Source organism: Siphateles boraxobius, unplaced genomic scaffold (assembly GCF_051911475.1).
Source record: "Siphateles boraxobius isolate OS27281-9 unplaced genomic scaffold, OSU_SipBor_1 77, whole genome shotgun sequence".
Lineage (NCBI taxonomy): Eukaryota > Metazoa > Chordata > Actinopteri > Cypriniformes > Leuciscidae > Siphateles > Siphateles boraxobius.
Genome location: NW_027509205.1, coordinates 18454714 through 18482356, shown reverse-complemented (window position 1 = coordinate 18482356; position 27643 = coordinate 18454714). Strand labels below are relative to the sequence as shown.

General features: G+C 37.1%; 3 protein-coding genes across 3 annotated transcripts; 2 read left to right on the top strand and 1 right to left on the bottom strand.

Moving 5' to 3' along the window:
- Positions 1 to 449: 449 nt before the first annotated feature.
- On the top strand, positions 450 to 3742 carry micos10 (mitochondrial contact site and cristae organizing system subunit 10). The gene is made up of 4 exons (XM_077218681.1): positions 450 to 621; positions 1161 to 1208; positions 1294 to 1403; positions 3055 to 3742. Exons 1-4 carry the CDS (start codon positions 558 to 560, stop codon positions 3061 to 3063), a joined length of 231 nt encoding a protein of 76 aa, XP_077074796.1. The 5' UTR covers positions 450 to 557; the 3' UTR covers positions 3064 to 3742.
- Positions 3689 to 25819, bottom strand: tmco4 (transmembrane and coiled-coil domains 4). Its single transcript, XM_077218679.1, has 14 exons — positions 25653 to 25819; positions 24568 to 24703; positions 24095 to 24269; positions 23966 to 23993; positions 22707 to 22836; positions 22132 to 22229; positions 20833 to 20976; positions 19863 to 19982; positions 17263 to 17427; positions 15929 to 16065; positions 12702 to 12786; positions 12335 to 12452; positions 10652 to 10769; positions 3689 to 9196 (listed from the first exon to the last, which is right to left on the bottom strand). Exons 1-14 carry the CDS (start codon positions 25696 to 25698, stop codon positions 8633 to 8635), a joined length of 2064 nt encoding a protein of 687 aa, XP_077074794.1. The 5' UTR covers positions 25699 to 25819; the 3' UTR covers positions 3689 to 8632.
- Positions 4863 to 7945, top strand: htr6 (5-hydroxytryptamine (serotonin) receptor 6). The gene is made up of 3 exons (XM_077218680.1): positions 4863 to 5873; positions 6466 to 6600; positions 7527 to 7945. Exons 1-3 carry the CDS (start codon positions 4863 to 4865, stop codon positions 7884 to 7886), a joined length of 1506 nt encoding a protein of 501 aa, XP_077074795.1. The 3' UTR covers positions 7887 to 7945.
- Positions 25820 to 27643: the final 1824 nt, after the last annotated feature.

Sequence of the window (27643 nt, the reverse complement as noted above, 5' to 3'; positions counted from 1 at the left end):
TTGAGCAACACCAGAGGGTTAATACAAAATTTCGATTAAAATTTTAATTTTCCTAGTATCATTTTGTACCATTAAAGGGATTGTTCCCCCAAACATTAAAATGTTGTCATTTATTAATCACCCTCAAGTGATTTTCCAGACGTGTATGCGTTTATTTCTTCTGTTGAACACAAAAGAAGATATTTTAAAATATGTTTGTAATCACACAGTTGACGGTAGCCATTGACTTCCATAGTAGGAAAGAAATACTGTAGAAGTCAATGGGGTCCATCAACCGTCTTGTTATCAACATTCTTCAAATATATCTTCTTTTGTGTTCAACAGAAGAAAGAAATCATACAGGTTTGGAACAACTTAAGGGTGGGTAAATGGTGATGGGATTACATTTTTATGGTAAACTATCCCTTTAATTAAACTTGCATTATTTCCCCGCCTGTCCAGCTGGTGGCGCCATCATGTAGCGCGAATATACTCCTCCACTGTCGGCGTCGGCGAAGGAAAGTATGACAGCGTTCTAGTGCAGCCTTCAAGCTAAAGTCATCCAGTCTGCTGTCATCATGTCTGAGAAAGAGATCGGCCAAAAGTGGGATCGCTGCCTCGCAGACTGCGCTATTAAAGTCGGTATGGATTGGTTTTATTTAATAATCTGCTTAATTCACGGCAGGAGGTCATGTCCGTGTAGGGCACTCAGGTCATTGATAAGATAAGATAAGACGCTCACTCGCACATTCGTATTTGACTCAAAACGTTGTGAATGTGTGAGACTAGACGGCGGTACACCCATAAATCCTGTCTAAGTTTGTAACTCGGTATGTTTTGAGAGCGTATTAGGCTGAGAAGTAATGTTTTTGTGTTATAGCCTATTAAAAAAGTGCTGCGTGAATACTAGGACCGCCTTCTACTAATCTCGTCATAGTTTAGTTACTATGGCAGTGACTACTTCTAGTACTATGGATAGTTACCGTAGTATTTTGAACACTATACAATGGTAAATCTATGTTTTGAAGAGTTTTGGACTGTTTTTCTATATTATCATGGTATTTTCTTAAAATACAATGCATATCAAAGTACCACGGTAACGTTATTGCAATCTCTAACACCACGACAGTACCACAGACTAGAGTAATTTTGTAATGTCATATAATGGTTTTCTCTTGTAGGTACTGGGCTGGGTCTAGGAATTGTGTTCTCTGTTGTATTCTTCAAGCGTAAGTATTTTATACTATACCTTGTGTAAACCAGAACTAATAAAATATGTCTTCATCCATCTTAATCATCAAGCTGTTTTTGCAGGCCGGACGTCGCCCATTGCCTTTGGTACAGGACTGGGTCTTGGCATGGCGTATTCCAACTGCCAGAATGACTTCAGGTCACATTATGTACTGCACAGTAACGCCGCTAAGGTTTGTGTTTTTGATTTATAGAGACCATCAAATCTCACCATTACCTTGCAGTTCATGTCCATCTGGCAAAAATATCAGTTTGCATTGGAGACCTTGGGCTCATCATTTGTCAAAACACACAGAACTAGAGACCCCAAATTTGGTCAGATTACTATTCAGAACCACCTCTATAAGTGTGCCAAATTTGAGCATTTTCCTACAATTACTATTTGACTCCCATGGCAGATGAATAATTAATACTATTAAGTATCCTTGATGGCAGAGGCTATTTACACTAACTCCGCCCACTGATGTCTGATTGGGCAAAATTACGGATAGTAATACAATAGTGTAAGAGTAAGGCACGTAGTAGAAAGTTTTGACGCAAATCGACCCGAGTTAGAATCCTTCTTTTGCCGATCTCACTCTACTTTTCCCCTTTCCCAACACATATCAGATCGGAAAGGCTTTTATGTTCCATAAAATTGAAGAAAACGTTCGAAAAGTGGAAATAAAGTGTCTAACGTGTTTAATTATAAAGTATTTATTGGTTAGGGGTAGGGAAGTCTTTATTGTCCCAATGCGCGTCATTGACAAAATGCGCAACCAGATGTTCGAATAGTTCGAATATATGTGTTTTTTAGAGGGAATATTCTAACGTCATTTTTGAGCAATTTTGACAGCCCTAGTGTACATAGCCGCAGCTATAATAATAATAAATTCATTGTTATTGTAAGAAGAATAAAAGTAACGAACACTTTTAGTGCTTGGTCCCTAATTATCATAAATGTGAATGCATTAAAATATTTTTATGAATAATTTCTAAAATAAATTCAGTATTTTATCATTTCGATTAACTGGTTTGTTAATATTTTGAATTGGATTTTATTTTTTTGTTTTCATTTTAATTTGTTCAAGTTTGTCACTTTGTTGTATGTTTTTGTCATTTTTCTTTTTAAATGTCTGTTTGTAGTTTTTAAATAAGTTTATTTTAGTACTTCAACCTAAGCTAAATGAAAATGGAAATGTTTCCTTGGCAAACTTAAGCTAGCTTAATGTTTTTTTTATTTAGTTTAATAATAATCATAACACTGACAAAAAGGAACTTTTGGCCATCTAATAATTTGTTCATTTATGTTCAGTTGTTACAGTGTTTTTAAAAAGAAATCATTAAAGAAATTCACTAGATATGTTCTGAACACGGCATGTTATGTGACAGTGTTATATACAATACAAATTGTATTTCTATAGCACATTTAAAACAACTACCGTTTACCAAATTGCTTTCGTGCATAATTAATCCAAAAGCAATTACATACCATCACACAAACTAAATTAAATCCTGTTCACCCTAATCAGTTCTAAAAGCCATACCAAAAAGCTACAACTTCAAATTAGACTGTTGATTTATGAATATGATTATGTAGCCAGAATATTTTTATGCACACAGATGATCACTGTACACACTTGCTTTGTTTAAAATCAAGTCTTATGTACCAATGCATAAAGTTTGTATGGATGCTTTTCGTTGGTGGACTGTATGTGCTCTTTCACGTCAGTTTCTACACGCTGATTTGTTTGTCACCTTTAACATTAGATCATACGCATGGAATCTCAAGACATTTGAATATCAGTTGAAGTGTTTAAAATCCTGTTTTCTCTTCTCTTTCAGGAGCAGTAGAGTTGCATCAGTTATGGATTCTGTCATCTGCCTTTTCTTATTTTGAAGCCTGACCGCTTTGTCAGTCTGGTTGTCTTTCTCTCTCCATAATATATATGTTCTTGTACAGGACAGTCTGTGGTTATTTAATAAAATGATAAAGGAGATTTGAAGTTGCAAAGGATGACATGAATGTGAATTTTTTTTTTTTCCTTTAATTTTTATTTTATTTTAAAGACCCTACAGTATCATTTCAAAAATCAGTGATAGCAACCCACATTGTCATCTGGCTTTTGACCCAGGCCAAGATGATTTTTGGCAACCACGCATAATTAGTGCACTTATGCTTAAAGCAAAAACCATGTTTTGTGTCCAGAGCAGTGTTGGCATGGTGACAGTTCTCTGGTTGTGAAGTACAAGCATACTTTTTTTTTATTCTGCTGTGCTATTAATAATTGCTCTTTTTTGTTTTTTGTTTTCTTTTTATCCAAAGGTAGATTTACATATCAAAATAATTTCCATGCATTGTTCAGAATTAAGTCTTTAGAGGATGGTTGCAGGCATATTTATGCTCATAAAATTACAAACATTAAATTAAATGTATCATCTCTTGCATTTGTCAAAGGTATTCACAACTGTACAACCGTTTAGGAAGACCATATTTTCAGCTTCTCTTTTGGAATAAACTTTAATTTCAAAACCCTTTTGATTCTTTCTCAGTTCTAATTCTCAGATCATCAACATTACAAATGTCCATTCAAACATACTAATGAAGCACTATAGCATGCAGTTGAGTACTACAGAACACAATCAGTTTGTAATAAGAAAAACCCAAAACAAACTGAGTTATGCATTTGGAAGTCTATGACCAATGACTCGTGTACAATCTTGCAGATTGCAAAAAAACATAAATGATATAGATTTATGAGATACAGTAAAGAAAAAAACATTCTTGTAAAAAAACATTTTTAATCAATCACAAACATTGTTTTGCACATTTTCAAACACATTTACATAAGCCTTTTGTAAGATGTTAAATGCGTGCCTCGATTAACCCTGAAGCATGATTAGCTGTGAATGTGCATAAAGTCGCATTAAGAGCACAATACTCAGACACGCTTTATGCCCAGCGGCAGAGTGCGGATCCTGCAGGCACCCTGAAGTGGACGATACAGGGATTAGGAGGGCAAAAGGAACAGCAAAGACGCCAACACAGTTAACTAGTGCACTCATCTGCTCCCTTTTACTCAATTACAGCCGCACAATTACTGAATAAAGAACGTTAAGCTCATAAAAATGCATAGAAAGCAAAAAGAAATCCACCTCGATGGGAAGAACCGGACCGAGATAAGTTTGTTTTTTAATTCACTCATCTAAAAATATCTAAATGGTAGTCTTGCTCTTGTAACACTCCCTCTCTTTCTCACAGGCTCTTGTACTGAAACCCACCTCTCAGTTGCCCTCCCCCAAAGAGTGTCATCATGACACGTAGCTTTGAAATACTCTGACAGGCACAGAATTGCTCATACCGGTGCTAAGCATTGAAGAAGCCAGACTATGGACAGGGAAATGTGTCATTTTATTGCTTTGCTCATCTCATGTTAACAAATGGAGTGATGGCAGCTGAATATCCTCGCACTGATGTGACTGAGGCGCACAGAGGGAGTGAAATCACCAACCTTGCCAAAGGGAAAGATGGAAAGGATGACTATAAACGGGTCATTTTGATATTTTTCACCATCTGAGGTGGTCTGCATTGGATTCAGGGAGGTGACCCGCAGATCAACTGTTTCAAATTCAGGATCAGCATCACTCTCTCAATGCACTTGAAAAACCCTGGATGTGTGTTCGCTTCATCGAGACCTGAGGAAGCGCACACAGTCCTATTCAACTCTTCGATGATGAGTGGCTCACCTATCCCTCGGGTAGAGGCAGCATCAGGTGCAGATCCCTGGAACGCTCACAGGAGCTTCAATGACAGCGGTACTATCGGTGATGGTTGGAGCATTAGTGGCAGCGGTCCCTGGCTTCTCGCAATCATGCTTTCCCTCATAATTCTGGTGACAGCTTGTGGGAACATTTTGTTGATTGGCTTGGTGTTCGCACATCGGTCGCTGCGCTGCACCTCCAATTGCTTCCTGGTGTCCCTCTTTCTGTCAGACTTGATGGTGGCTCTGGTCGTGATGCCTCCTGCTATGCTCAACGTGCTGTGCGGGACCTGGGTGCTGGCGCCTGGATTCTGCCCCGTTTGGCTTTGCTTCGACGTGATGTGCTGTAGTGCTTCCATCCTCAACTTGTGTGTCATCAGTCTGGACCGCTACCTCCTCATTATCTCTCCATTGCGATACAAACAGCACATGACCCCGCCCCGTGCCTTGCTGCTGGTGGGCGGGGCTTGGGGGTTGGCAGCGCTTACGTCTTTCCTGCCAATCAAGATGGACTGGCACAGCCTGGGTCGCGTGCAAGACCTTTCCGAGCACTATCCCGCCAACGCCACAGTCTCGCCGTTGAGTTCCTTCTACCCCTCTTCATACTTCCAGCTTTCCACGTCAGGGACGCCGTCCACACAGTGCCGCCTGCGGGTGACTCTCCCCTTTGCCCTCGTGGCGACCTTTCTCACCTTCTTCTTGCCCTCTACGGCCATCTGTTTCACCTACTGCCGGATCCTGTTGGCGGCCAGAAGACAGGCACGACAGGTGGAGGCACTTACTCATCCTCCTTACCCACATCACTCACATGGTGAACCATCTCATCCTCCGTCTCCCGGTCACGCCGTGCATGATGGAGACGACTACAGCCATCAGGAGCCACCCGTGCTGCGGCATGGTCCGGTGAGAAGTCTGAGAACAAAAATGCGACAGGAATTCAATTTGTGGAGTAGCAAGTACCTAATAAAAATAAAAAAATTAGTAGATTCAAATTGTGATGGATGTCTTGCTTTATGTATGTGTGCAAATTCTTGCTGTAAACTCTCGACAAAATAAGCCACTTATAGTGTATGCATTCTCAAGCTGCTTTGGCCTATTTCTCATTCACAAACCCCACACTTATGCAAGTGAAGGCTGTGCCATTGCTGACAATGCATTATGTAGAGAGAGTGTAGAGAAATCCTTGAACCTTAAACACAAAAAGAAAGGTGAAAGATGTAGCAGAAAAAGAAATTTTGATCTTAAGGACTAGAACAGAAAGTAAAGAGAGACGTTCGAAGATGAGGAAGTGCGAAAAGGGAGGGCAGAACTTTTCAAGACAATAGCAAAGACCTTGTGAGGCACTCTCACTTTCAAAAGCTTTCATCTGAGAGAGGGAAAGACATAAATAATTACCCCAGGCCAAGGTAAAATTATTTCCCATCTCTTGGCAGGCGAATCACTGTGAAATCTCTATGAATATATTCTTCTCTCTCTCCCAACCTCTTGTTCTCAGTTGTCGGTGAACAGCGAGCGCAGACTGGCACACAGGCAAAGGAAGAGAGCTCTGAAAGCCAGCCTAACCCTGGGAGTGCTCCTGGGTCTCTTCTTCAGTGCCTGGCTTCCCTTTTTTATCACCAACATGGCACAGGTCAGTCCACAAATCACACTTAAAGAAACATCTCATTCACGTTGAAAGTGAACCTTACCTTGACCTTAACAAGCACGCATCAAAAAAAGGAATGGGGGGCAAATTAATCGCAATATGACAAATTGACAAAGAGAAATGTTCCTATTTAGTAGAGCAATTATTCCTGAGCTTGCTCTCAAGTTGTCAACGATCCTGTCCCCCCATCTGTGTCCCTCACTTTGCTCAGATTTTGAGCTTCTGGGCAAGCCTGTCTCTAGCCCTCCTTCACACACAATATGGTGTGTGAATAGCACTCTATCTTTGTCTCTTAGGCCAAGTTCACACTGCAGGCTGAAACGACCCAATTTCGATTTTTTTGCCCCTATGCGACCTGTATCTGATCTTTTCATGACCGTCTGAACGACACAAATCCGATCTTTTCAAATGCGACCCAGGCCACTTGGGTATGTGGTCCAAATCCAATATGTATCCGATCTTTTGAAATGCGACTTCAATCTGAACGGCCAGGTCACATGTATCCGACCCGCACGTCATTGATATGGATTGTTATGACAAACGTCATAATTCTGCGTTGAAGTAGGCGGGAATGAGAAGATAAACAACAACTATGACCGCTGAGTACTCTTCTGCGCATGCGGGTCACTTCTGGGTCATTTCACGTTCACACAGGATATCACAAAAGGTCGCATTTAATTGGAAATGTGACGGCCTTGCAAAAAAATCAAATTTTTTCAAAAAATCGAAATTGAGCATTAAGCCCCTGCAGTGTGAACGCAGCCTTACTCTCACTTTCTTCATTCGTGGCATCCTGACATCCTCTTCCGATGCACTAGACATTTTTGACCTTTTCCACCTCTTTGGTATTGAGTCTCAACCACATTCTGTATTCACGTTGTGATCTAAGACCTTTTATTCTGTACATTCAGGCAGTGTGTGAGTGCATACCACCTTCCTTCTTTGACGCCATCACCTGGTTGGGCTACTGTAACAGCACCATGAACCCAATTATATATCCAATGTTCATGAGGGATTTCAAGAGGGCTTTGGCACGGCTTCTACCCTGCTGTTCTTCATCTCAAGCCCCTCGTAGGCCATCACTGCTACTTTCCCTTTCTCTGCGCAACTCAGGAGAACCGCAACTGCCCACCGAACCCCCCTCCCTCGTGTCTGACCCGCCTCAACTACCAGCGACGGCCACGGACGCCGTTAACCTTCTCGACGCTGAACACACCGGGATCGACCTGCCTCTGCTGCTGCCCAACCAGGTCGATGCGCTGGACGATTGATACACCGACTGAGACTACAAAAGAAATGCAATATACTGTGGACTGCAAGATGTGTGACTTATAATTATAGGTTTGTGAGAAAATGTGTTAAAACATACCGTGCTAAAAAAATCAATGGGATATATGTTAATGGGTTAGTCGTGCATAAACTGGGAGGCTGCATCGTTCCTCAAGGCAGATCAGAGAGATTGTACATTTAGTACGGTCTCAACACGCATCCCGTCCTCATTCATTCATTACCATAACAACCAAAACAACAGATGGATAAAGCAGACGAGAGCGAAATAAATCTCACTAATACCTCACACAATGTCAAGTGGGTTGTCTGTGGAGCTGTAATTCACATCTTAATTAAACAACAAACCACTTCTAATGAAGGGGGCAAATGGTATAGAATACTGGCAATTTTCACATAGCTGTTTATCACAAATCACATTCAGCAATGTTGACATTAATTACAGATGATATCCAGTAATAACTTAATGAGATTATTAGGCGATTCCAGACTGGCAAAAAGCCAAGGTTCCAGTTGGTTCTAGCTTATATTGCCATTTTATATTCTGGGTGGTGTCTAGATGGTAACCCTTCTTCTGCTAAAAGTCTCACATGCGACATTCAAACACTGTGTTTATTTGAGTCCCCAACCCTCATCTTGGTAGCAGCAAATGTGACTCCATAGAGAGTTTCTTGGAGCGAGGTTTGCCATCTAGACCCGACCCACATTCTGTGAGTGAATCATGGAAATGTCATCTTGGCTCAGAACAATCAGGTTTGCCATTGGTTAATTGGTTCTGTGCTCCAGTGTGCGATTGGTAGGTTGTGTATGTGTGTTCAGCAGTCCAGTTCGTGTCGTCCCAGTCCCAGGACGTGTGCTCAAAGTCTGTGTTACTTTCATTGTCTCTGTCTGTTTTGCTTTGGTCCTGAGATGGTTCAACATGGTTCTTCTCGTCTCCAAGAACACACTGTGAATGAGCATTACCTTGACAGGATTCAAGGATGCCATCACATTCACTGATGGAATCCAGTAAATCCGATATATCAGGGATATCCCAGCCATTCTCTGAGTCCTTCCTCTCGTATTGATCTACATTTGATGATGGGACATCTAAAGTATCTTTGTTTGAAATGTCCATGGATGGTTCCCCTTTGACTCTGCTCTGACCAGCTGATTCTGGAGTGCCTGGTTTTTCCTGAGATAAATGAACAAGATGTAATTTGCTACTCATGGGTCCAGCCTCTTCCCTAGTAGGAACCCCCACTGCTACTAGGATGGTGTCCATCTGACGCATGTAGTCCAGGTGTCCTTTTACCTAAAAGTTGGACAGAACATACTGTAGTCAGTATTCAAAAGCAAGTCAAAATTAAATTTTTACAGTGCTTGCAATGCATTACAATATTAATAGCCTCATTTTAATTTTAGTGTTGCTTGCTAACCTTTCAGAAAAATCATGCTTTGGCGCTTAACTCAGGTGTGCATGATACCTCACATCACACAATGTATGCTAATACTGTTCCAAGAGATCGATTTTGATTAAGATCAGTAAGTCAATGCCGAATTTGATTGAAGGGAATACAATGTACAGTCTATTCAGTGGGTAGACATGTTTTTAACTTTAGCTGATTGAATTGGAAAATAGCTCAAATTTAACACATATAAAAAATGCAAATAATCAAATTCTTAGGTGTGCCATTCAATATTTTTCTTATGAACTTTATCAAAATTAAGTCTTAAATTTCATAAAAGTATAATCTCCCATTGATTAACATCCACCATTTGGTTTTCACTGCAATATTTGCATACTGAACTGGTCTATTTAATATATTTATTTAATTATAGCTGCCTTGACATAATGTAACATCTGCTGAGTTTTTATGTAAAGATTAAAGTGGTTCTGATAAGCCTAAGTTAGTCCTGAAAACTGTAACACTATTTTAGCGCTGCCTTACAAGCACTGGTATTCATTTCAGGAAATGCTAATTTAATCGCTTCTTAACAGTTCTTCACATGCCGAATTGAAGGTGCAATTCTTCACATGCCTCACATTGCAGTCGCAAAACCAATACCTTGCCATATCTTCTGCCAATTTATCTAAGCTGTATAATTGTTTTTTCATGAATAACTTCTTTCACAAAGATACTACAAGCATGTCTTTTTTTGTGTCCTGAATTAAGGCCGATGTGATGCAACCTGTATTATGTGTCAGTGAGATAAGGAATATCTCAGATTCAGTCCTTTGTTTACAATACATCACACGGATGGCTGGCCTGACGACCTCTGTCGAGATGTACAGACTATCTGTTGCTCTGTGTAACTTAGAAGGGATTGTTATGAACAGATCATTTTAAGTTGAAGTGTCTTATCTTTTTACATTTGTGAATATTGCATAAAATGACACATTTTTGAGTCTTTTTTATGAGGTGACAGCGCTGGATTTAAGGACTCCACTTGAATATCAACGAGGAACTTCCTGCGACAGTAATTACAGTAATTGTAGTCTTTTGTGGCTGACAATTTAACAATGCCCTTTCTATTCATGTAAGGGGGTGTTTAATGCAAAAAGCATTAAATCACTTTTGTCTATAAAAAGTACCTTTCAGTAGGTTAAGGTTTGAAGTCTTCTGAAGGAAATAAAACTATTCGAACCAACTTCACTACATTACATTAGCGTACTCTCAGTCAGTAAATTGAATGCATCTCACAGACACCAAGAACATTTAAAACGAACTAGAGATGCAATATTTAATGCACACATGCATTTGCTTACCACTGATGACAGATCCACATTGATTATTTTGCGGTCTTGCGAATTGATTGGCTGGAGCCCAGCAACAGACAGCTGAACAGATGAACTTCTATACAGGAATCCAAGAAGCCAATCCCCTCTAAACCAATGATGACAAAAATAAATAAATGTGGTTAAAACAATAAAATCGCAATCTCCAAATTTGTTTGGAGTTAACATTGAGACATTCTGTTACTTTTTATTAAATAAATAAAGTGTCAATTCTAATTATTCATGCATGGCCTAAAATGACACAAATTTGTTAAATATTAATTTAAATTTGATTTGTAATTTAATTACCCATTATACCATCTGATCTAATTCATAATTAAACATATGTAATAATCTAAAAAGTTACCTTTAACCCTTTTCTGGTTAACTAGTATGATTTCAGCATTTAGAGGAACTAGTTGGCAAATCTGACATGTCACTGGTTTTCTTGCATTGATGAAGACTATCTGGTAATTTAATTCCCATATGAAATGATGTCATAAGCAGAAAATCTGGCATTATGAACTTACTGAATGATATTGCACAAACACTTCTGTTCAAATGTTTGGGGTCAGCAAGATTTTGAAAAATAAATTAATACTTCAATTTAATGCATTCTTGCTGAATTAATCAAACGTGACAGAAATATTTTGTAACATTATAAACGTATTTACTATTTTAAATAAACGCTGTTCTTTTGAACTTTATGTTCAGCAAAAAATCCTGAAAAAAATGTATCACTGTTTCCACTAATATTATCAATATTGAAACAGTTTTGCTGCATCATAATTTTAAGAAATTTTCTTAAGCAGCAAATCAACATAGAACGATTTCTGAAGGATCATGTGAGTAATGATGAATATCTCTTTGAATATATTTAAAATGTAACATTCCTGTGATGCAGAGAACAGTTCTTTTAAATTGTAATATTATTTTAAAAATATTTTGTATAAGATAAAAAGAGAGTTAATTTGGGTAAACTGTTAAAATTATAATCATAACTGGAAATACCTTAGAAGTAGGGATGTCCTGATCAGGTTTTTTGTGCCCCTGATCCGAGTCAATGAATATTGAGTATCTGCCAATCAGAAACATGTACCATTGCACATCTACCAATGTCAATATATATACACACGTTACAGTGGTAGACATTGTAAACCGACTGTGTGGTCACAATTATGAATATGCGACTACTGATATAAACTTCTTGTATTTTATATGTACAATAAGCAGAATAATTTGGACATAAAAGAAAAAAAGGAAAAAAAGCAGATTTAAGGTTAGAAAGCGTGACGTTCGCGGTGTCAGAATGCCACTGTTAGTCAAGTCCGAAGCAAGATGCAAGTCTCAAAGTCTGACGGAAGATGTAAATAAATTACTTTGAGTGATTTCTTACAAAAGTGAGCATCAAATGCTAACCATGGAGCCTTGAACTTGGTTGTGAGGCGCTAGAACAGACCACATTGGTTCAAACACACACATTGGAGCTGCTTCTTTTCCTTTTAATGGAGGTCGCCAGTTGGCAGAACCGGCAAGACAGCTGATGTAAAATAAAGGATCGGGCTTAGGATAGCCGATACCGATCAGTTAAAAAAATGCTTCATCGGCCCTGATCCTGATTCTTAAATTCAATCAGGACATCCCTACTTAGAAGTAATACTAATAGTGTCTTACCTGCAATATCCATTAACAATCTTCCCCGCCACTACCCTGGAGATTCTCTTCCATGCTTTATCGGAGCCGTCCACAGGAGCCCCCAGGAGCACCACATCTTCCACCACACCTTCACTACCTGCCCGATAATAAGAGACAGAATGTCTTTCAACCGGCTCCATATGAACAGATTCTCATTCACAGCCTCACACCTCTCCGATTTCATCTTTCATTAAGCTGATAAAGAGAAAACGACTCAGTCTGGCTTGCAGGAAATTTGGCCATGTCCAGCTCTCTCAAGTCGACACTTCTTCAGAAGCAAGGTCTTAAAGACAAAAGGATGTTCCCTCATCTCTCATCCACTCCGTACAAAGAATAGAAAGCCTACCTTGATCATTAGCGAGCTCTTCTAGACAGAAGTATATGACACGAGCTCCAAGGCTAAAGCCAATTAGATTGACGGGGCGCTTTCCCTGCACAAAGATGAAAAAAGGAAAATAATTAAACACATTTGAAAAAAAAAATCTTCTAGGTTTATCCTATTAATTTAATTCGTTTTAACATTTCTAGCAGTATATATCTACCATGTTTAATACATACATTTCTAAGGCCTCTAAACAATCATCAACATGATCAAAACTTTGCTGAAAAACCTAAAATCTATTACATGCATTCTGTAATCTGATTGACAGTTTATACTTTTTTAGCATGTAGAAGGCCTAAAAAAGACAACCTTCAGGTCGTGATACACAAGTGTTTTTGCAGTGAAATCTTTACTGATTTTTATAAAGTAAACATAAAAATAACTTAAATCGTTTCAATAATAAAGTGATTATCCATACATAATTTTTTAGAAAAATCATGTTATAATACAAGTATCAAATATGACCCATCAGGCTTTTGAGAAATGTTGATTTGTTCATCTGTCGTTCATCATTGTATTACATTGCATTATATGTTTTGCCTCCACAATAAAAACTCCAGAGCTTTGATCATGAAAATAATCATTTAAATACTAAAACATATTAATGGGAGATATAGTGACTGATATTTATATGCAATTTAAGTAAGTAGTCCGCTACAGTATACTGTTATAAAGATTGACATTAAAAGCTATCAGAATGTACTTTTCTGCCTTATAAATATCAGCAAATGCACCAAATTGCATATTTTTGCTCAGTTTTGATCTCTGAATAAAATTGAGGTGTTTTTCTTCCTCGATTATTAGATCCATATTCTCCTATATCTTAGGGCTACTATATATGAATCATAAAAACCTATCAAATATGATATTCAACGAAAAAAACACATGCAAACGGTTTCATTTTTCAGATTTTTCAGATTTCTTTCATAAGTCAGGATTTACAGGGTTAATTAGTATGCTGAAAGCATGCTGTTACCTTCGAGGTTAAAGTCCCCCTGTGGTGAAAATCAAACTTTTAATGTTGTTTATATGTGTTGTTTTTAATATGCTTTAAGTCAAACCATGTGTAAATTCATAAGTCAACATCATTGCTGAGTATTTTCTTCTTAAAACTGCAATGAACCAAAGACAGTCTTAAATTTGCAGTTTGACATCACAAACTACCAATCAGGTCAACCTGTGATTGTCAACGAGTGGATCTGTGAGCTGGTGTGAGTGAGTGGAGGCGGGGCTAATTTGGATATTCATTGAACCACGTATTCTATATGAGGCAAGGGTGTAGATTTACATTCAAGCTATTTTAAGGCATGAAGAATTTTTTTTTTCAAGGACAAAACTATTAAATATGTCATTTTGGTGTCAAAGATGAGTAAGGGATATAATTATTGACTACAGGGGGACTTTAAATAATAAATGAAAACTGATACCCTTTAAAGCATAGGTTCTCATAGCGATAACATCTGAAAAACATCTGTAAAACTGTTAAAACTGTACATTGCTTTGAAAAAATTAATCTATCCGTTTAGCGGTGTTTAGCGGCCGAAAACAGCACCGCAAATTGCAATTTAAAAGGGTATGTTGACCAAGTAATCAATATTCAATGTGACTTAATGACAAGCTTATTAATAGCCGCGCTTCCATTAACTTTCACATTTTTCGCTGGCGCGAACACTTGCATTTTCCTATCAACAGTGGAAACAACTTAAAATACTCTATCATTTCTGGTCATACAGAAAATAATAATACATTATTCGCAACTACTTTTATTTGTGTAAACTCATAATAACAAGAAAACATTGTGCTTTTGTAAAATAAAATAAAACAATCAGTAGCTAGCCTACGCGCTTCCATGATCTCCGAGAACTGGAGCGCGAGAACTGAAACAATATAACCTATGTAGGCGAAAGCTTGAAATGTCCACTTTTAAACAAATTCGAATCGAAAGCAATACCTTCTGATTATGTAATCCGTATGAAAGGTGCATTTCTCTCTAAAAGCGCATCTGCTTAACAGCGGAGATAGAGATATGTTTTTAGCCGACACTTAGAAAACAATAATTAATAAACAATTAAAATGCCTCGCTGTTTTTTCAGACACATTTATTATCATTCGCCTATAACTCACCTATAAATCACCTTTCTGTGGGCTGTGGTTCCAGAGACACAGGCTATAGCCTATATGGCTCTTCTCATTCAGCACTGCGGGAAAAATATAAATTCCAGGTTCTAATTTGGCCTTAGAAAACCAGTAAAATCGACATGTTTTCCATATTAATTTGTGATTATTTTAAATGTTTAATAAAGGGGCAAAAAGTAGGCTAATTTAAACAAAAATCTGAAAAAGTCTGTCGATATTTACTTTTTTGCGCAGCAGTTGCTGTTGCCAGTTCAAATTAAAATGTTGGTGTTCAACTTTGCGTTTTAAAAAGACAACAACCGTTAATTTTTCGTTTTTCAGTTACTGTAAAAAAAAAAAGATAATAATAGCACAAAACATTTGCGAAAATCTGCAATAATGGAAACGCGACTGACAGGCAATGATAGATATGAATGATGATGACTTGTTCGGTAAGCTTCTATTTTAAAAGTTTCTGTTAAAAAAAAAAACTCGCCAGGTTTTGCCTCAGTTATGAATTAAAATGTGTTTATTGCAATAAATGTAAACTGTAGAGATTCAATCTGTTCATTAAAATTATTTCAAATGGGGTTTTTTTTTCAGTTTTTTTTCTTTTTCTCCCCCGCCCCTTTGGCGGCCCTCAGTTCAATGTTGGGTTACTAAATTGGCCCTCACCTATGAAAACTTTGAGAACCCCTGCTTTAAAGCATCAATTCTTCAGCTACATACAGTACATTCACACAAACGTCTTTGGATGTTGCACCATATGTCACACTGTTTTTGAGCATCCTGCCATGAGCATTGCATTTTTACGGTTTTACACATCTTACTAAAACTTGGCATGTCATGCAGTTACAATAGAAGTCTATAGGGCAAACGTCCAAAGTACTGCATTTCTGCTCACACATTTTGTTTCTAAAACACGAGTCTGAACGGCTGTCTATCATAATTGACTAATTGACAATTTAATGTGGCCTGCTGTAACATTCCTTGAATTAGTCGTTACAAGTTGTGCTGAACTGAAAAGACCAAATACTAATGGAGAATTTAGAAGGACTCATTTTCTGGACTCTGACCTGCTGTCGGCTCCGGAGCACCTGTGCGAGGTGTTTCCCCACCTCCGCCGACCGACTCAGACACACACCCCAGGGGTTGTCGATCACACTGGCCACAGCCAGCAGAGAGGCAGGCCACGTCAGAGCGGTTACTATGCCTGAGCATGAACAAGACAATCAGCAATGTGGTTATTCTGGACACTGTAAAGCAATGCGTGACAAATCATTATTTCATAATGCTACAATTAAATGGAGCAATTTTGAGGTATTCTCAATAAACAGGTAATGACATTTACTTTGTTGACGGTCAACCTCGGGAGGACAAACAAAATATTATACAAGCTGGTTTATTTTATATTCTTTTTTTTTTGCAAGGCTGATAGGTCCTTTACATGCAAACTGCAAGCAATCATATCATTACCACATGGCATAAGCTGATTGGCCTCTGCTGATCCTGCAGTGCTCAACATTTAAATTGTCTGGTTCATTGTTTGCTGTAAGCTTGTCCTGTAGAGTTCCTCTGAACCCCTCCACCTCCCCCAGCTCCACCTGTCTAGATCTACTACAGGATTTATTTGTGTCTATTCATGCAGCCGCAGCATTTATTACATCGTCACAGCAGCGTGTCTGTGTATCTATTAGAAGCTGCAAGCCCATAATTGTATATATCAGGGCGTGCGGTCCATATAAGCTGCGATTGCTCTGCATATCACAGGAATAAATTTCATTTAGAAATATATTAAAATAGAAAAGTTATTTTAAATTGTAAATAATATTTCACAATATTACTGTTTTTCTCTCTTCGTATTTTAGTCAAATAAATGCAGCCTTGGTGAGCATAAGAAACTTATTTTAAAAACATACAAAAATCGTACCGATCCCAAATGGATAACATTTTCACATTGAGTATGAGAGTTTCTGGGTTCTAAACATTTGAATAATAAAAAAATAAAAAATAAAAAAAGGTTTTTCATTTTATGATTCTGCCAGAATCCACAGCAAAAAGACTGAAGCACGAGTCTGAAAGTATTTGAGAGAAATGTAATGGCCCTCAACTAAACAATACAAATTCCAGCACTGGATTGACATTCATGATAACACACACACACACGAAAGAAACAGAAATTCCAATTAGTCTATTAGTGACATTTCCTCTGTATTAGACACATTCCTGCCAGGACGACTGTGAAAGATGGTCCAATTCAGATTAGACTTAAGTGAATTAATATGACTGCACAGTTCAATACTCACATAAATAAGGTAAGATAAAGTACAGACGACTTTTTTTTTCCCTCAAACCATGAAGTACTACCTTTTTATAGCTTAACAGCATTGGTATAGTAAAGCAGACATACCTGAGAGCACTGTGTATTTGAGGGCCTCCTGGGCAAAGACACTGACAAGCCCGTCCCATAATGAGTCCAGAATAGAGCCCAGGTCCAATAAATAACGCGACTCCCATTTCAGACAGTACTGCTCGCCACACGCTCCTAGACTGGACCAGGGAGCCTGGAACGAACCTATGATGGGCAATCAAACTGAATGTTAGTGTGAACAATATTTCATGGCTTTTTACATTAAAGGCGTCATATGATGCTTTTAAATATTTGCCTTATATCTAACAGAGAACGCTGCTCCAGACATGCCCAAAACGCCTCAATTGAAGTCTAGATATTACTTGATATATATATCTTGATATTACTTTTACAATTGTGTTTGGCTGTAAGAAGAAAGTCATATACTCCTAGGATGGCATGAGGGTGAGTCAATTATGGAATAATTTTAATTTTAAGGTGAACTAGCACTGTGAAGCACTAAAGGTGCACTGTGTAATATTTAAGAGGATCTGTTGACAGAAATGCAATATCATATTTATATATAACTATTTTTTCAGTGGTGTATAAAGACATTACATAATGAACCGTTGTTGCCTTAGAATGAGCCATTTCTATCTACATAAATGTCTTCTTACATGCCAAGTCGCCATTTTAATTTCATTAATTTCTTACTTTTATCTTTGTAAAGAAACCTCATTGCTTAACTGGCTAACTCTCTGCTGTCTCAGACGACGACATCTTTTTACTGTCGGCCACCGTAACTTCTGTTGGTTGCAATTAGCAACCGCACCACTAGTAATTACACACTTCACCGTCAAAGGTGAAGTTCACCCATTTAAGACATGAAGTTGTATGGAATCCTTACCAGCACAATAGTGCATACACACTGATCCACTCTGTAGTCACCTCCCTGGTCAGAGTTCTGGCCGCTGGAAGTTTTTCAAGAAAGTACTCCCGGTTAGTTTCCGGGGCCTCAAAACTGTGCGTTTTTACGTGAAAAAATTATTTGCGTTTCAAAGCTTGATTAATTTAACACACAAAAAACACGCCGGTCAAAATTCATACCTCAGTTTTAATCAGCACTATTTTCTTTCCATTTCTATCAATCCGCGCTGCTGTCAACGTCAACAGTGCGCACGTTCCGATCAGCTGCTCCATAGTGTTTACACAATCGATTACGAAACGACGTAAAAAGTAGAAAATGAATGATGGTGCGAACTTGTACATTTCCAGGCTGTGACCACAAGAATGTGCCGGGATCACCGTTCAGATTCCATCGTTTTCCTGTTTCGGATATAGCTACGAGACAGCTTTGGCTGGTTGCCATCGGCTACTTTGCGGGAGCTAAAATATCCAGAATCATGGATTATAGTGTGTGCAGTGCTCACTTCAGCGAAGACGATTACATCCCCAACCAAGGAGGCAAAAGAAAAAAAAATGATTTTAAAGAGTTTTGCTGTACCAGTACTACCACGGGTAAGCTCCATTTACTAACTTTATGATCCCATGTCTAAACTGTACAGTAAACAAGCTGATGTTTAGACTCCAGTGGAAAACACGTGGAAAGATGTCTAATATAAAAACAGTATAAAGGGATATAGGTATAATTTGCTGAGAAAACTATTTTATTGAACACACACACAATTGAGGTTTTGTGTTGCAATCAATAACATTTTATTTGATCTTGTGTCCTCTCGCTCTCTCTCTTCCCGTTCTATCTCCATCTGTTGAAGTTCGGCATCGGTATACTCCGGTTCATAAAGGTATCCCTTTGGCGTTGTGCTAAAATTACTTTCATCCTCATCTGTTCCGTCTGACATTGTGCTAAAATTGGTTTCATCATCAGAAGTTTAGCAGTCAGACATGTTGTCAGCGGGTCGCGCTATCAGCAGCTGATCGGAACGTGCGCACTGTTGACGTTGACAGCAGCGCGGATTGATAGAAATGGAAAGAAAATAGTGCTGATTAAAACTGAGGTATGAATTTTGACCGGCGTGTTTTTTGTGTGTTAAATTAATCAAGCTTTGAAACGCAAATAATTTTTTCACGTAAAAACGCACAGTTTTGAGGCCCTGGAAACTAACCGGGAGTACTTTCTTGAAAAACTTCCAGCGGCCAAAACTCTGACCAGGGAGGTGACTACAGAGTGGATCAGTGTGTATGCACTATAGTGCTGGTAAGGATTCCATACAACTTCATGTCTTAAATGGGCGAACTAACCCTTTAAGGGGCGTTACATTTATGACACGCCCGAGGTGTTTGTCCAATCACAACGCACTGGATCAGCTGGCCAAGCAGAGCACTCTGAGCTTTTCGGAAGGAGGGGTTTTGTAGAAATCAGTGCGTTTCAGACAGACTGGGAATAGAGGAGCTTCAATAATGTACAGTGTGTGAAAAATAATGTTTTTTGAACATCCAAGCATGTTAACCTATTCTATTACACCCAATAAACAAAATTACAAAATTTTAAAATAGCATCATATGACCCCTTTAATAAATAATAAACACCACATATATTCAGTGCATGTTAAAGTATTAACACAAGAGATTTTAAAACATAATAGTAACTGAGAAAAAGCTGTTTGGATGGTGATTTGATGGTTAATTTGAGCACTCACTGTATTTGCCGCTGCACAACCAGCCTGTCACAGCTATAGTCAGATGCAGATGCTTTCCAGAACTCATCGGAAGAAACTCAAACTCCTGTATAGCGCCGACACGCTTGTTCATTTTATAGCCTGATGAGTAATGCAAAAATTAGAAGCAATACCTTGTGGCATCTTCATATCATAAATACATAAGAAAACTTGATCTGCAAATAGAGATATGTGAGGCACACACTCACAAACTGCATTTGAAGAAATACCAAGCAACTTCAACAACCTTGAGCTCAGTTAATTTTAAATGGCAGCTGACAATGTCCCCTGCTTAAAAGCAAGATTATATAAAACTCTGTTCGCACCAGAAAACAGACTGTAACTTTATCACTGTCAGTATGCCAATTGATCTGCTCACATACCAATCCTCCAACAACGCCTTGTAATTGAAGTGCCCCATTATGCTTTTTCGAATATTCCCTTTCATGCAGTGTGTAATACAGCTGTTTTGTGTTTTATATTGTGTAGGTCTCCGGCTAACCGGCTAACTCACGTTATTACGGTCTTACTGAAATACTTCTGCTAATCATCTGTGGGCCAATAATACCTAAAACTGTCTATTAATGCAGATTGTATGTCGTTCTTTCTACTTTGAGTAATGATAAAGAATGGAGCAATATTTCTTTTACAATTTGCTGCTTAATTTTTTATTAATTACTATTTTATTATTGTTATTATGAGTATAATTCCCAATTAATTATAATAGTGATATATTATGAAAGTAATATAATTAGCCTAACTGTACACTGTATGGTTGCCAAGCATCACTGCAACTGAGCACAATATTCATTTACTTATACACTAAAACGATGATCACATATTAGATAAACTGATATGTGGTCATAGTTTTAGTGTATATATCAGCTATTTTAGAGTCAGACAAACAACAATACATTTTCTTCAACAGTTTCTATTATATTCTGTAAAGCACCTGTTAACCCGGCCCCTGCGGCCCCAAACAACGAGGCTATGACGGCGATGCCCGTGGCGGATCCCAGAACAGCGGCTCCACCCGCTCCCAGCACAGCTCCGGCCCCGGCAGCCACCAGAGGAGCCGCCAACCCCCCTGTGACACCTGATCAAAACACACACACCACACCAGGGAAACACAACTGACATTAGTGTGTGGGTGAATCTCATGAAATCAGTCCTGGACTTTCACCCATCAATTAAGAGTCAGAACTAAGAGATACATAATTTAATAATATTTTTATTTTAAAAATAATAATATATACATTTTTTAATTATGACACTATTTATTTTTCAGTGAAAATTAAGCACATTTCCTCTCAAATTATCATAACCATAACATAAATAATATATATTTTTTAAATGATTTAAATTGTGAAGTATGTATGTATCATAAATCATTTATTGTATTGAATTTAATTTATATCAATTTAACATTTTAACTTATATTATTCTTTCAAATAAATAATTAAAGAAAATGAATCAAATTCACAAATAAAACCTACAGATAAATTACAGTAATGAAAGTTTATGAATATAAATGAAATACATAAACTCCAGTCTTCAGTGTCACATGATCCTTCAGAAACCATTCTAATATGATGATTTGATGCTCAATTATTAATAATGGTTCTTATTTTGATCAATGTTGAAAAACATTTTTGCTGCTTAATATTTTTGTAGAAACCATGACGCATTTTTTCTGAATTATTTGAAGAATAGACATTTCAAAGAACAGCATTTATTTGAAACAGAAATCTTTTGTAACATTATAAATGTCTTTATTGCCACTTTTCAGCATATTAGAATGATTTCTGAAGGATCATGTGACTTTGAAGACTGGAGTAATGATGCTGAAAATTCAGCTTTGATCACAGGAATACATTTAATTTAGCATTATATTAAAACTTTTAGGTTGTAATAATATTTCACAATATTACCGTTTTTACTGTATTTTCTGATCAAATAAATGCAGGCTTGGGGAGCAGAAGAGACTTATTTCAAAAACATTAAAAATCTTAATGTTTCCAAACTTTTGACAGTACTGTATGATATAATTATATAATTAAAACAGGGGAAAAGCCTGAAAGGCTTCAATTTCTTATTAAAAATATAAAATAAATAAATAAATCACATAAAAATAGGCTTTATTTTCTTCATGCATGTTTTCATGGACTTTCCAGTGACATTAATAGTGACCTAATCACCTCGGCGAGACCAGTGTAGATTAAAACAAACGTCCTGTGGCATTTAGACTCACCGATTACGGTCCCTCCACCCACAGTGGCAAGTCCGATGAGCAGGTACCGGCGCAACTTACGACCTCTCTCTTTCTTCTGCCGTCTTGAAGACTCTTCTCTGTTGAGAGAACGTCAATTTGATTAATAACACTGGAGGTGCTGAAAGCCCAGAGGTCTTGTTCATTGTGAGCAAAATTCTATTACAAAAACCAAGACTAAAATGAAATGCACCGTACGGAAGGAAAGACCTTGACTGCAAAAACATAAAATACTCACATATGGCACACATCACGTCTCTTGCAGCAGAGAACACATTAAAAGACAGAAATCAGCAAACGCATTCAAAGCTCGTTCCCCACCTCAAACGTATTCGATTTAACTATAATATTGATTGTGCCACAGTGTTTCTGTATGATTTGCATTGGCTTTTCCTTTGTGAATCTGCAATGGCCCAGGTAGGGTTTGTAGAAAATAATCTCTTGTAAATAATCCATCCAACAGTGGAACCAGTGTGTGTTTCTCAGAGACATGAGGATAAGCTCAGAAAAAGCCCATAAATAGGCAGCAACTGATGATCAGAGGAAGTTTCACTCACTCGCTCTCCTCTCCTGCCTCTCTCAATATCTCTCCGAGAGTCTCTTCAAAATCCTCCAGCTGCTGTTGGGTCACACGCAGGAGACAGCTGACATGTCGGATCAGAACACGAGCCCTGGCATCATAATGTCCTACATGAGAAGAAATTAAGAAATGCTCATTACACACAAAACAAGAGTAATAGATCAATCAGGGTTGCTTTTATTAGAACTGAGACTAAAACTAAAAACATAAAAAAAAACATTTTCTTTATTCTGAATAAAATAAACGTTAGCTGAAATCAAATATAAATGCAATTTCCCATTTTCATTTAGGTAATAAAAATTAATAAAAACTATGTTAACAATAAAAAAAAGTCAAAAAAACAACAAAATTATGGTAACACTTTACTATAAGGTTAGTTAATGGTAAAATTATGCATTAACTAACATAAACTAACAATGAGGAATACATTTGTTGCAGGATTTTTTAATTTTTGTTAATATTAGTTAATACAAAATACAACTGTTCATGTCAGCTCAGGTCTATTAGTATTAACAGATGCAACTTTAGATTGTAATATGTATAAGTAAATGTTGAAATTAACATTAACTGAGATTGATAAATGCTTTAGAAGTATTTTTATAGTTAGTTAATGTTAACTAATATTAACAAATGAAATGTAAAGTGTTGCCAAAATTACTAAAACTTCTACTGATATTAAAATTAAAACACAAAATATAAACAAAATCTAATTCAAAATATTCATAAAACTATAATAGTATCTCAATGATATTAAAATAACACGGAGATGAATCACAAAGATAATGTGAAAGACAAGTTCAGTTCATTTTAAAGAAAAAAAGTAGTATTTTGCACAAAGAAAATAAAGACTCTTAAGGATTATTAATGTTTTATATTGTGACGTTACTACTAGAAGTACAAAATATAATTCAAGTTTTTGTTTACATTCACATCAGCATAAAGTAATGTAGCAGAATAAATAATATTGTGATATCATTTTTTTTTACAATTTAAATAATTTAAAATAAGAAGCATTGGGATGTGAATATGCTAAATTGTGCAAGAAATTAAAATTAAAATGCAAAATATATTAATACTAATGATACAGGATTCATTTTCTTTATGCAAAATATTACATTTAGGACATTAGCCTAAATTTATTTATTATTCATCATTTTAAATAATAGTTTTTTTATGCGTGCCAAAGCAAAAAAAACAAAAAAAAAACAGCTAACGAAATAAGAACCGACAGCTCACCATCTTTGACAGAGAAAGACACGAGATCCTGAAAAACAGTGTTACAAAAGAGAACGTCACAAACAGTGAGTTGCACGAGCATCTACATGTCAACGCAATCATCCAGCTATGTTCATGTCATGTGCGTACATGAGTGATGGGTAAAGCTCCAGCTCGAAGCAGTGGCTCTGCGTGTAAAATGGACAGGAAGGTGTCAGTGCCTTCGAACCCGAGTCCTGTCAGGAAAGCTTGCATAACCGGCATGACCGACTCATCGAGATTCAGCCACTGAACTAGACCCTCCAGATACGCCTCACGAAAACGTCTGCATTGGGAAAAACATCACAGTGAAGTGTCACAACCCCAAACCTCAATATGCTGGAAGTACATTACCGTTCAAAGGTTCGGGGTCAGTAAGAAAAAGGTTAGCCGTGAAGCGCAATTTACTATCGCAATGAATGTAGCTAAAGCCGAGCCACTTTCATGGTGCCCAAAACCCAGTGAACTAAACTAAACTGAAACATACAGACCCTGGTGGGCATAAAAGAGTTTCAAAAACATAAAAGAACATAATGACCCCAAGCTTTTTTCACGGTACATTAAAGTGTTGTTAAATGTTTTACTTTTGCTCGTGTCCATGAAAGAGCTGTCCCAGGGACACACCACATAACCCTGCGTACGCAAACCTCCCTGGTTCACTCAGCTGTCGGCCAAACACATTCTCTACCGGTGACTGCTTTTTCTTCTGTCCTCCTGGGTCTGTCACAATAAAAAGAAAAAACACAAAAAGTGCCCGTGAAGAATGTGTGCGCATAGATACAGATTGTGAATTTGTGTCAGAACAAATCCAGTTCTCCACATTTTCATTACATGCTTATTATAGAGGTCCAAGCATTAATGTTTGTTCTTTTATTAAACATTTCAAATTTAATGATCACATTTTGTTTTTGCTTAACTTAATCATAATTACAGTATGCATTAATGTTGTGATTGCATAGCAATCAGTACATCATTTTAAAATGTAAACACTTAGCCCTGTTGACCCACAATATTAATATATTACACACGTTCCTCTTCTCATGAAGAACTGTGCTTTTGATGACGTGCAATGCTTAATATTTGTGGTTAAAAGGCTGTAGCTTCTAGAAAAAAAATTATTTGCATGTTTTCTGACACTGGAGACCACACAAAACTCTTATATCAAAACATTATTACTTTGTATAGAGAATTTGAACAAACATGTGGCAATCTATGACACTATAAATGCAACTTACGTAGCCTAATATGTAATTTAACTCAATGGTCTCGAGCTTTCTTTTCTTTCTAAGCCCCGGGAAATAAGTTACATCGGATCTGCGTGTGTTATTATTACGTAACTAAAAATGTCCCTTGTTTAACCAAAACATATTTTAGGCCTTGATCTTATCCTGCATCTGTGATTAAAACTGAACTGAATAACGTTACTAAGCAGCTGTTGGACACGCATGCAAATACGATCATTAGAAAACAACATCAAAATAATACATAAAAGCCTCCTTATAAAATGAAATACAATACAACATAACGAACAATAACTAATAAGAGAGTTAGGAATAAGAAAACCAAAGACTCTTATTTTGTTGTACGTTACGCTGTCGGGCAAAACTCAAATCTTTTCAAAGTCCTTTAAAAAAAATAAAACTGCACTCTTAGTAAAGTTAATGAGTACCTGGAGTTAATTTCGGGTCCTCGTTGTTGTTATTTGTTGGTTCCATTGGTTTATCCTTACAGTAAATTACAGCAGATGTGTTCACTCCATGTAGGAAAGTTGTTAGATTGTTGTCGTGACAGATGAAAGTTCAGCACAAAGTTGTCTTGTGTGAAACAACGCCCCCTACTGGTCAAATCCATTCACCAATCATATGAAGGACTCGCTTATGAATATTCATTACGCAACGTTACGTTCGTCCAGCTGGCCTAACCGATTGGCTGAACTGCAAGAGTTGGAGAGGTTTCCGCTATTCAGCTGGGAAATAAGCGAATCCTAAAAGCGAAGGATTGGCTTATGAATATTAATAAGAAATGGCACGTTGGCAGACGTTGGTCACAGAGGAGTCTTTTTGGAGTCGTCAGCTGGCAAATGAGTAAGATTGGCTTATGAATATTAACGAGGAAACGTGACAGGAGCATAGATAGAGGAGTATCGGAATGCTATCGGAATGACTGGATTAAAAAACACTGATCTATAAATCATATAAAATCATTTACATAGACCACTGATTAAAACTCAAAATTGCCCCATGACGATTGTAGATTTATTTGAAACGTTCTGATGATGGCAATTAATAATTAATGCTATTAATGTCGACGTTTTGCCTGACAAATTTAAGCTATTTGTGTATCTATAAACTGTCTTGGGATTGAATGAAAAAAGTATTTCCGCTGGCTATAACGTTAGATATTGTCGAATATATGAATTGGGTTTCGTGACTTGACGCTCTGTCTAGGGAGGTTAGAAAGTAAAGACGGCATAACCTTATTAATTAATGAATATCCATAAGCTGACTTCGTCTTCTGAGAATATATAATTTAAACATGATTTTATGTTTTGAGGAAGATGTATGTTTTTAATTGTTGATGTTGTTTCTCATAAATGTAATCAATCAGCCCTTCTCTTTGTAGGATCTGCACATTTTGTCTTCTTTATCTGACAGACCCAGTGTGTGCTTTCCTAACGAGCTGATGATCTGAATCAAGTGTTAAATGAGGGAGACAATAACATACAAACTGTGCAGAGCTGTGTGGGTCCCCAGGATTGACAGTAAATACATAAACATATGCCCTTCAGAAATAAAGTGCCATTTGCGGCCAGCAGAGATCACCAGAGGTCCATATAAGACTGCATTCATATAAGTTATGTTGTATCCTAGAGTTTAAACAACCTTACAGACACACACAACTTCACTGTATGTATTTGTGAGTTTGGTTATTGTAATGCATAAAAAGGTGTGTTTTGTATTCTTTTTCCTTGATTGTATCCTGCATCGGTGATTAAAGCCCAGAATTGAACACTACAGCTGTTGGACATGTATATTTGTTGTAGGCTATATACTGTACACCTCTCCAAAGTTTTGGATCAGTAAGATTTTTAATGTTTTTAAAGAAAGTCTCTTATATTCACCAAGGCTGCATTTATTTGATTACAATAAAAAGAAAGGTATAATTGTTATTGTTAAATATAATTTTCTATTTTTCTAATTTATTCCTGAGATCAAAACTGAATTTTCAGCATCTTCAGTGTCACATGATCCTTCAGAAATCATGCGGATTTGATGCTCAAAAACATTCATTATTATTATCAATGTTGATAATAATCGTTCTATTTCAGATAAATGCTGTTCTTTTGAACTTTCTATTTCAACATTGATGATACATTTTTCTTGAGCATCAAATCCGCATATAAGAATGATTTCTGAAGGATCATGTGACACTGAAGACTGGAGTAATGATGCTGAAAATTCAGCTTTGATCACATGAATAAATTACTTGACTATATATTCACATGTAAGCTGTTTTAAACTGTAATTGTATTTCACAATATTACCGTATTTACTGTATTTTAATCAAATAAATGCAGCATTGGTGAGCAGAAGAGACTTCTTTCAAAAACATTAAAAATCTTACCGATCCAAAAGTTTTGACTGATAGTGTATGTGTATG

Coding starts and splice junctions, on each gene's coding strand:
- htr6 (XM_077218680.1), top strand. CDS start 4,863: ATGCACTTGAAAAACCCTGGATGTGTGTTCGCTTCATCGAGACCTGAG. Junction 5,874..6,465: donor CCGTGCTGCGGCATGGTCCG/GTGAGAAGTCTG, acceptor TCTTGTTCTCAG/TTGTCGGTGAACAGCGAGCG. Junction 6,601..7,526: donor TTATCACCAACATGGCACAG/GTCAGTCCACAA, acceptor CTGTACATTCAG/GCAGTGTGTGAGTGCATACC.
- tmco4 (XM_077218679.1), bottom strand. CDS start 25,698: ATGGAACCAACAAATAACAACAACGAGGACCCGAAATTAACTCCAG. Junction 16,066..17,262: donor CAAATACACAGTGCTCTCAG/GTATGTCTGCTT, acceptor GTTCATGCTCAG/GCATAGTAACCGCTCTGACG. Junction 10,770..12,334: donor ATTGTTAATGGATATTGCAG/GTAAGACACTAT, acceptor TCATTGGTTTAG/AGGGGATTGGCTTCTTGGAT.
- micos10 (XM_077218681.1), top strand. CDS start 558: ATGTCTGAGAAAGAGATCGGCCAAAAGTGGGATCGCTGCCTCGCAGAC. Junction 622..1,160: donor AGACTGCGCTATTAAAGTCG/GTATGGATTGGT, acceptor TTTCTCTTGTAG/GTACTGGGCTGGGTCTAGGA. Junction 1,209..1,293: donor CTCTGTTGTATTCTTCAAGC/GTAAGTATTTTA, acceptor CTGTTTTTGCAG/GCCGGACGTCGCCCATTGCC.